The sequence below is a fragment of the Leptodactylus fuscus genome, chromosome 2 (genome assembly GCF_031893055.1).
Source record: "Leptodactylus fuscus isolate aLepFus1 chromosome 2, aLepFus1.hap2, whole genome shotgun sequence".
Taxonomy (NCBI): domain Eukaryota; kingdom Metazoa; phylum Chordata; class Amphibia; order Anura; family Leptodactylidae; genus Leptodactylus; species Leptodactylus fuscus.
The window spans coordinates 75043877-75054973 of record NC_134266.1 but is presented as its reverse complement, the minus strand read 5'-3'; the positions used below and the strand labels follow the sequence as shown (position 1 = coordinate 75054973).

General features: G+C 37.3%; 1 protein-coding gene across 1 annotated transcript in view; it reads right to left on the bottom strand.

The window, feature by feature from the left end:
* Positions 1-400: 400 nt before the first annotated feature.
* Positions 401-11097, bottom strand: part of CCDC80 (coiled-coil domain containing 80) — a 72257-nt gene continuing 61560 nt past the window's right edge. The window contains exons 7-8 of the mRNA XM_075264004.1: positions 8069-8149; positions 401-4636 (exon numbers count right to left, since the gene is read on the bottom strand). Of these exons, the coding sequence (XP_075120105.1) occupies positions 4287-4636; positions 8069-8149 (431 nt within the window). The 3' untranslated portion in view covers positions 401-4286. The remainder of the gene's footprint in view (positions 4637-8068; positions 8150-11097) is intronic.

Here is an 11097-nt window from a genome sequence, read left to right as displayed (position 1 = left end):
ACAGACTACCAAACGCATTGGCAATAGATCGGAACTACTTTTTTGTCCGCATGTTCCGTGCGGAGACTGTGTGGAAAGCACATGGACCCATCATAGTCTATGGGGTCCGTGTGCTTTCACTGCACACCTCTTGGCAATGCGTTTGGTAGGGGGGTCCCCATGCAGACTCCCCTGAACGGATTACCAACGCAGATGTGAACAAGGACTAACTTTCCCTCACGTTTCAAACACATTTATTAATTTTCTTAAAAAAGTGGTTAGGGAGTGGGCATATTGGGGGCTGGTGCTTCATGCATTTTTGGCAGAGATAAGTATTTCTTGCTAGAAAAACCCCTTTAAAATCCCAAACTATAAACTAACTTCTGCCCCATTTAGTACATTGAAAGACAAAAATACTGAGTTGAAATTATCGAAAACTTTATTAATTTTGTTAAGCCTTCATTGCACGTAAATGATTTAATTGCATGTAAATTTTATCCATTAAACCATGTTTTTTCCACAAATTGGCACTACAATCTCTGAAATATTACTTTTGAATAATGGTTGTAACACTTCATTAGAAACATTTGTCATAGATAAGCATATATGTTGAATAAAAACGGAACAGCGTATACCTTCTCATTTATATCTCCATACCTATTCATTTTATGTACAGCCATGGTTTTAGGAAAATGTACCTGTTTATTGCCCTTGAAGGGGAGGTCCACCAGGAAAAACATGTCCATATCACATATTTGGACAAAGGACTCTATATAGGTGATGATCCCACTCTCAGAGTCAGAGTCTAGAGCTGCTTGAACTGTCGTCATCCATATATTACATGGTTGGCCGCCATATAATACTATATTATCCCTAGAGCAACTGCTGTGTCCCTAGACCACTTGTGAAGCTCGTGAATTAAAGGGGTTGTTAAGCTCTTTTGAAGGGAACCTGTCAAGTGTAAAATCCTGTGCAGTAGACAGTAGGAGTAGTATAATGGATTGATATATATGTTTGCGAGAAAAGAGTCGGCATAACCTGTCATTTATCTATTGAAATCTCTACTCTATGTTGAGTAGTCCAGGAGGCGGTCCTATCAGTGATTGTTCGCATAGTCCTAGAGGGGAGACTGTCAGTCACTAATAGGACCACCTCCTTGACTTCTCAACATAGAAAGAGAAGAGATTTCAATAATTAAATGAGAAGTTGTATTGAATCTTTTCCCATAAAGCTGTTTATCAGCTTGCTCAGCTCATGCTGGCTACAGATTGTTCTGCACTTTTTTTGTGACAGATTCCCTTTGTATGAAATTTTTGTAGGTAATCATTACAGTTATGATTTTTCTACCAGCTGCCTCCAAAGTATTTTCCTTTTTTTTTTTTTTGCCTTGCCCATTTTTACATCAATTTAGGCTTTTTTTTTCCAGTTCCTTTTGCAGTTATAAGCAACCACAATTATAAAGACATCTCACTGACCAGAAATGGTCATAGAAACCTAGATCTTCAACCTACCTAGATGTAGAAGATGTAGCATCACATAAAAAAAAAAAATCAATGTATGTAGTTACACTAGTTTTTTGGAAATAACTGTTGCAATTATTGGTGCAACACTAGTTCTGTCCAAAAAACTGGACCGTTTTGTACCCTGCATGACACTTTGTTTTAAAGTGAGTGTGTCTGGGTTTAATGGAGAGGTTGTGGCCTCCATGTATTTACTATATTCTACCCCAAAAATTGTGTACATTATAGTTGAAATCTAAGTCCGCTCGTAGATGGTGTAGAATCCAGTTTTTGGCGAATGGAGGGCAGAAGATGCAGATTTATTAAGTATGGAACTTTCAATAACTTAGACACATCTCCACTCTGGCGCACAGCACATCAAGACTGTCATGATAAATTCCCCAAAATGTACAAAAGCAAGAAGTGAGCTATATGTGTGCCATAGCATGTCCTATTTTCTATGGGATTGTGTTGAACTTGTAGATTAATGGGTAAATTTGATAAAAGCTTTTCATTTAACTGGTCAAAGGTCAACTGATCACTCAAGCTGGCTGTATGCTTTAGATTTTTGTTGGGTGAGATTTCACATGCCACCATATACATTATATGGTCAGCCAGTCACACCAAAATCTGTAATTCATCTAATGCATATGGCCACCCTTAGGGCTCATGTACAAGACAATGTTGTGTGCATGGACCCGCTATGTGTGATACTAGATTAGCCTATGACAAGTTAGGGGTGCCATGTTTTAGTATCTATGTAATAAAGATCTCATACAGGAAAAAGCATGCAGCCTTAGGGTCAGCTGGTACATATGAGTAGGTATTTTAGGGTGGACGAGAGGAGACTATAAACCTCATCCTGTGCTGTAAGTATCTGACTAAATCATATTTGTTGGTCAGTTGCATGTTCTACTAAAAGCCCCATAATGTGAACACATTGAACATACAGAATATTCCATCTACATTGACCGAAAATTCACTAGTTCCTTGGGATTCTGGGCAGCCTAGAAAACCTCATATACCCACATAGACATTTAAACATTTTTGTAGTTCCCAATTGCATTAAAGTAACCACATGATAACACTAATCCAAAAAAAGCCACATATATTAAATATCAATATACCATAATCTTGGATGGAATGTCTAATACTATTTATTAGCTAAATATTAGACAATTAAATAGAATACTGCTGCATAATGAATATCCATATGGTCTGCATCAGCAGGTGATGTGACATCGATGCAGGAAACACCTACCTTCAAAAAAAAAAAAAAAAAATCTAAACCTACCATTGAAACAAAATATACATAAAAGTAGCCACATGAAGAATACATGAGCCTTTAAACACTTGTGATTATTAAATTACAAGAAAAACAGAAAAGAGGAATGATTTGACATAGGATGACATAGTGCCTAATATCTAAAAGTGGATGTCACCATGTTACTTAGGGTTAACAGTCGGTGCTAAATCCTAAATATATCTTGATAGTAGTTGAAGCTTCATTTTATCAGACGTAAAGCTCCAAATCCACTGCTTAAATATTGGCCGACTACATCCATCACAAGAAGGAGCGTTATTGAGTTCACTGTCTGCACAACAGTATGCAGTAATCTCATAGACTCCATCTAGTTGTGCCCTGACTGCTATACAGATATACTAATTATTATACACAGTAATGTTCAGGGATGGATCACCAACATATGCCGGGGAATATATGACAGAAAGAGTACAACTTATAATTATTGTCTTGCTTTATGGATGAATGCGCTAACCTATTTGGTTGTTCTAGGTCACCAATCACTTGTCTTTGGTACTAGTTTCATAAATAAGCCCCAATATGGGGAGCGATTTGTGGCTGAGTCAATATTCTAGAAATGGATGCTCAATAAGGAATGTCGCAATCTATCAAGACATGAATGATGGTCTAAAAGCATTTACTGGCATCATTCTCCTGGATATTGGTATGGTCCAAAAAGAATGGCCTCACTATGTGTGCATTTTCTCAGCCTAGGTCTCTTAATACACAGACAGGACCTCTTAAGACTCCTAATATATCTGTCTTAGTAAATAAAGATTATAAAGCAGTGTTTCTTAGAACTATGTTTTGTGCCTTTCCTGTGATATTCCATCTGGAGATGAATAAATTGTGATTTACTATTCCCCATGTTCCTATGGAGTCTGACACTGTCAGCACGGATCAGACAGGGTGCAAGGACTTGCCCTTGTGAATGGTAACAGCAAGCTTTCAATAAATTTCTAAAGAAAACTTTCTCCGGAATTATTACTTAAAATGAAATCCAAGTATTTACTATGATGGACATATAAACAGAGCCAATGGATCCTCTTACAAATCTGCTATTACCATACAATGAAATCATCTTTGTCTTTACTAATGTGCAAACTGAGTCGTAGAAGAAAACAAATACATGCACATCATGGGGGTGGGGGGATGTATTACAACTGCTAACGGTAAGGGGCCGTAACACATTAGTAACCTGGCATCAGTACAAGTACCGATCCCTAGAATGTGTTGTATAATTTTGTCCAATAAATACATAAGAAAAAATATCTTCACATGAAAAGAAAGAGGAGAATGGAAACCTATCGTCTCATTCTTTTTTTTTTTTTTGCCACAGGCAGACAGAAACATATCATTACATCGCGGTTTTGGCCTATTCCATTTTCTTAAAAGCGCACACAGAGAACAAAAAAATACTCTATGATCATAGCTCTGGGAAAATACAAATGTCATTTACATATTGAAATTCTTATTGCAAATATTTTTGGTAATTGATCATTTTTTTAGTCATGATATCTATGGTAATATCCCTCACGATGTCGATAATCATCCTGATATCCCTCCTCATATCCTTCATGAGGATAACCATGGTAACCATATCCTCCATACTCATCTTCAGGGCAGCGCATTCCCAGGGATTGTTGAATAGCCATTTCCTGTCTTCTGAGCTGCATAGAGTCAATCAAATCGTATACAATAGCCATAGACCACATTGGTGAAGGGTACCAAGACTTGACATTGCCATCTTTGCCAACGAGGAGCATGGAGAAATATTCTGGACTGATTTGAAAATAGTTTCTTATATCTTTCACTAAGTTGAAAGAAAGATCTTCTCTCTCAACACTGGAACTCCCTGTAAAGACAATGAGAAAATCAAAGAAATCAATGAAAATCAATGATGGTGGCTCCTGAATAAAGTTGTAACCTCCCAGACTCCAGGAAGAGTCGGCATAACTCCTGGGCCAGCAGCGTAGCTGTCACACTATATCTGACTTGGGCACTTTATGTGCCAGTGGCATCAGAAAAGGATGCATTGGTTAGTATACAAGAAGGAGCATGGTCACTTCCATAGGGGACATGACTTTGACAGAAACATTTGTAGTATGATGTGTGAGCCATCCACCCTAAAGTCCTAAGCCAAATGTTGGCAAGTTTGATAATATCTTACTGGCAAACTCTGTTCCTTAGAAGCACCTTGTATGTGATATTTTTGCAAGTGCTCGGAAATAAATGATAACAGTGTCCAGTAATGTCATATGCTGATGCAGAGTTGAACAATGTTATGAATTTGCCAAGACAGACCCTAATTTTTTGCAAAAAGAAATTCAGGCAGTCACAACCTGAATCTCTGCCCCAAAAAGATTAGTCACACCCAGTTTATAGGTTTTTAAAGGGGTATTTCCATCTCAGAGATCCTATCTATACTCAAGAGTCTTCCTAAATTCATTGCTTTGTCTGCTATGTGATATCATTTCTCCTATTGTATACACATTGTTTACTTGGTCTTGGTTTAGTTTTATAGGCTGGGTGGCATGACTCACTGCTCTCTAGAGGGGAGGTGGGCTGAGTTATCTTTTACTAATTGCAGTTTCCTTATAAAGGCTTGGCTAGTGTCTGCTATCTCTCTATGCAAACACAAATATAAATATATTAGAAACCCAGCCATAATCTCCTTATTGTAGACAGATTATCACACAGGGATACTACATACATGAGAAGATAACCCGGTCACAATAGGGAAATCATGGCTGGGTTTGACAAAAGTTCAAGCATTCATGGCCGTACCCTACAAGTCAAGATAACAGACTGTAACCACTGATGTGAATGGAGAAAATCTTTAAAACTCTGCAAATTTTAAAATTATTTTGTTTGAAAAATTGTTTAACTTTTAATTGTTTATAGATTTAAAAATTATTCTTCTCATGGGAAATCCTCTTTAATAACCCCTAAGGTTTCAAGTCAGGAAAATCATGGGTTGTTGTGTATGACTTGAAAGTTCACTATTGTGGACAACACGACAAAACTGTTCGGGGGAGATTTATGAAGACTGGCATTATCAGCACTAGTGTTTATGACCCCCATGTCAACCATGCATATATTTCCAGCATCATTTACGCCAGATTTCTGGCGTAATTGATAATAAATCTGGCCCAGTGTGTGCAAGTGGTTCACTAACTAGGACTTCAGCCCAACTCTCTGTGTTTGTATATTTTCTTTCCACATGCATGAACTCCATTGATGCCAATAGTGATGTCATTCAATCTGCTTGCCACATGTTATGCATAAATAAAGCTTACTCTTTGCATATTTAATAGTTCAGCAACTTTCAAACATCATTTATGTTTCAGTTCCTCACCAATTTGAAGATCTCTGTTTATAAACAGTACATGGAAACCTATCCATTCACTGACTGCAGGAAAGATCTTGAAAATGGTAGATAGAAAGATACAAAGTGTGTTCCCTTATATGATCAATAGCTCTTAAACATCAGAAAAATTCTTTAAGACTCTTTAATACTTATCATGATTATTAGAAATGTAATATAAATAATATGCACATACTTCTAGAGAGATAACAGACACTGCTTTATCAGCAAACTGCAATTAGCTTAACTGCAGAGCTGTAGATAACAGTGAGAGAAGTGAGCGACGTCATCTGTCCTGCCCTATCACACAGGTCTGGCTCCATGTAAACAATGGGAGGAATAATTTCACATAGCAGGAAAATAAAGCAGCATTGCTAAAGCAATATATTTAAGGAAAATCTTACATAAGCTAGCAGCATAGATAGAGTCCCTGGAGATGGGAATACCCCTTTAACTCATCTCTGTACTCCTGCTGCTTGCACAGTTCAGTGAAGCCAAAGAAAGCATAGCTCAGCTTAACATAGGTGCATGCGCAGTAAAGTCAAAGTGTACTAAGGAATAAGGCTAAATTTCATGTTGCCTGGGACAAATGGATAGCTTCCCCCCATACCCTGTCTCAGTTTAGCCTGGGCTTTGGCTAAACACTTTGTGTTTGTCCCATGGTCCTGTTTGGATGGGTATGAGGATATATGCTTGTTGCTGGGGAGTTCCCAGGGAAGGTCCTGTGTGGGTGGGGGAGGGGGTGCACTGGTTGTTTATGGTTTATTGTGTACACTTTTTGTTTTCTCTTTTCAATATTTTGGTATAATTTGTCTTCTTTTTTCATGAACACTATTTATATATTCATTATTTAGAATATGGGTATTGTCCGGACTGGTTTTGTCCATTACTTGTTACTTTCTTTTATTTGTTTTTTCTCCGTCTAGCCAGTTGGACTTTAGCCCAGACCCATTCTTTACGGACAGTTGACAACGGTTTCTCCCGTGGGCTGGCTTTTGTGTTAGTTTATAATCTGTGTTGAATTGGGCGGACCTTGTCTATTTGGGGCCCAAATACCACAATTCTCCACATAATAATAATTCTGGACATTTTTTTAAATATATAACTCTATTTTGTTGTTCCTTTTGTTATTCTTTTCAGAAATGTATTGAAAATTGGGGGTTACCAGTTGGGGACAAGGGGAATGATAACACCCAGTTTTCTATTTATTTATAAATTCCTAGGAGAAATAATAGAAAAATGGTCCAGAATTATTTTATTTAAAAGGCAATTATTATTCAAATAGACAAGTCAAGAATTGTGACAGGTTCTCATTAAAGGGATATACCCATCTCAAGGATCTTACCTATACTGCTAGCTTATGTAAATTGAATAGTTTTCTTAGATATATGGCTTTAGCAATGCTGCTTTGTTTTCCTGCTATGTGAAATAATACCTCCCATTGTTTACACAGTGTTTCCCTAGACCTGTGTGATAAGACAGGACAGATGATATCACTCCTGTCTCTCACTACAGCCCTGCAGGTCAGCTAATTGCAGTTTGCTGATAAAGTAGTGTCTCTTATCTCTCTATGTAAGCACACAGATAACACTGAGTTGTTTTCTAGAAGCATGCACATATTGTTTTAGCTGCATTTATATTAGCTTTCTAGTAATCATAATAAGTATTGTGAAACTTCACAGTATCCTTTTCAGCAAGCTGGGGGGGAGGCGGCTTTGAATGTTGATTAAAATAGAATAGAGGAAGTTTCGAAGAAGAGACATTAGGCAAAGCTGCTGAAACAGGGAGATGGGAAAACCCCTATATGCAAAACTGTTAGGACCAGTACTAATATCTGATATGCTTATTGATTATTTTCCCAAATACTCATAATATGCCAAAAATAATAACAAACAATAAATGGATCTATCATTTGCTTACCGTTGATAGGGTACAGTTCTAAAACACCACCGCCGTCCACACCAATGCCAACCATTTTCAAAATGGCCATGTGCCTTAAACCTTAAAATAAATAAAACATGGATTAGACATGGATTTACAAGCGTCTTATCAGAAATGTTTCATATATCAAGAAACCATATTGCATTTTATTTGATATCCATCAAGCATATATTCATGCCATTCAATAACTGGTTCAGATGACATTTCATGGCTCAAGTCTACAATGTCATCTATAACATATCCTGGGAGCTACACTTCCTTAGTTTGCCGTAAATTCAACATAGATCATGACTGGTGATGATTTAGGCATTTTCTTCAAGTCCCATGCTCCCTTCTCTCATTGACTGAATTTGATGGACATACATATGTTTTTCAACTGTACCAGGTATAGTTCAATGTAACCATGTTTCTCTTAGTTCATGGAAGGTTCTAGTTCCCTTGCAGAGATGGAGCTAGTGTATTGTCTTACAGGCAAGGCTCCTTGGGCAAAAACATGCACAATAGCAACAGTACTGAAGGAAGAAAACTATCACTCCAGTGCCGCCTTTAGGCTCTTTATTGGATTGGACATTGACTTTCTTAATTTATAGGTGTTTTTTTTTTCACACATTCATACTAATATCTACCTATAGCGCAAAGACGCCCTGACAATTATCCAATATAGTAAATATACTAAATATTTATTTTAAGAATTAAAAAAGGAAAGCATTTGTAAGTTGGTAGTGTTAAGGGAGTAGTGCTAATATATGAGCAATGGTGGATCCTACTTCCCATTTTTCTTGAGAATAAGGGACTGTTGCGTTGCTTTAGTACTTCACCCGTTCAAGTTTTACCCTGGATAGCATTACTCCCGACCACCAGCTCTGCAGAACATATCCACTCAGAAGTTCGGGGGTAATCCCAGCAGTCAAATGCCCCTTCCCCTAGTAAGAACATCATGGCATATCCAAGCAATATGCTGTCATTTGATAAAATGGGAAACCTCTTTTAACCCTTTCAGAAGTAAAGTTATCCTTTTTTTTTTTTTTTTTTTTTTTTTTTTTTAGAACTTAGAACTGTACCCAAGGCCATGATGCTTTCTCATTATATCAGTTGATGTAGTTGGTATATTGTAGGCCTAACTGTAAACAACAAAAATGTGTGAACCGAGATAGAATATCATTTTAACTGCAATTTATTGAGATGACTGATATTCCTATCTGCCGATAGATGGAGATGTTGTGTTTCTGTATAACATGAATTATTATTCCGGCTGAAAAACTCATTACAAAACATTTATCCGATTCTTAAGAAAATGTTGGTTACTTCTATGATATCTTAATAAAGTATTGCCTAAATTTATTTATATATACCGTACATGCTAGTTTTATATATCAACCTATCCAAAATGGACCTTACCACATTCTGCTTTCTAGCGGTGTATTACACCGCATGTGCCCGAGGCCATGAAAGGTCTTCTTTAAGAATCCCTGTTTTGGGAAAATTGCCAGACTTCTATGCCTTATCAGAGGTCTCTGTAGCTGCGTCTCTTTGGTCTGTTTATAATCTTGTTTATTAGCTCTATCCATAATACTCTTTTTGCTATAACCTCACTTCTAAATAAACTTGTATCTGCTTTATCTGCTTGAGAAACGGTTTATCTTGTTTTGTATGAAAGTTTCCAGAACACTGAACAGAAGGTTTATTTCCTAGTGACCATCCATCAAAACAGACTTTCCATTTTTACAGTGACCCATGAATCTGAATGTGTGAATCTAGCATGAGATTCGGTCCAAAATAGTGAAGAAAATTAGACATATGAGTATGCTCATTCAATTTTGTCCATATTCTATACAGTATGTTATACCCTCAGATAATACAGAGATGGGAAACACTATTCTCATTGTACATACAAAACATGACTGAAGTATCCATGTCATATTTAAAGGGGGTTTCCAGGCAAAACATCTTCTTTTAATAATGTCTGTTAGAGCTATTAATGGGTTAATAAATGCACCTGTAAACCTTTAGCAATGTTTTGAGTGATTTCCAGGTGTCTCCTTGTATCTTCTGCATTTGTTCACATGCTTTAGCTTCCTGCTATGAAACCCCTTTCACCTTACTTCCCCCTCCCCCTCCTTCCTCTTTCTCTCTCCCTCCCTCCCTCCCTCCCATACATCCCCTCCCTGTCTCTCTAGCTCTCCCACCCTTCCCTACCTACTCAGCCCAACCCCTGAGGTTATTTAGAAAGTAGGGTGTTTAGATTAGTATAGGGATTCTCATTTATTCCAGACAACCCCCTTAATGAATTGATGTTATGATTAATTCTGGCTCATGGTCCTAGCAATCTTCACCAAAGGCATATTCCATGTAAGACCATTTTATACCCCCACATATTACTATTATTACATATTTGACCACAAGCAGATGTTGTATTTCTGTAGCACACAGGAGATTTGTCCCCTTAAAAGAGAACAAGTTTTTGTAGGAACCTTAATTATTCTTGAACTTCACAATACTCTCCATATCCTTGTTATGAGTCGCACGCTTTTACTGAATTCCAGAGCAAACAAGTCATGCACAATTACAGTGTTAAGAGATCTATCATCTCATACATTTCATCTAATGTGTTTTTCGAAGCTTAATGGTTGGGCTCGAACCCCTACTGATTTGTAAATGATGACTTATGTTAAGGAGAGGTGATCAATAAGAAATGGCCAGAAAAACCCTGTAAGGCTGAGGCCCTATGTTTCGGAAACGCAGCTTTGTTTTGTTGCAGTTTTTTGAGCGAAAGCCAAGAAATATATATGAATTACATTATACTTCTACCTTCTGCTCAATCCAATCTGCAAAATCAGAAACAGAAAAAGCTACATTTCTGCAACGTGGCGCCCAAGACGTACTGTGGCAGTTTTTTAACACTAGAGATCAGATTTATGTATGAAGTGAAAACGACAACCATTGTGACAAATCGCAAAAGTCGATCTATACCAATAAACATAATCTTTGGATTAGAAAACACAAAGCAA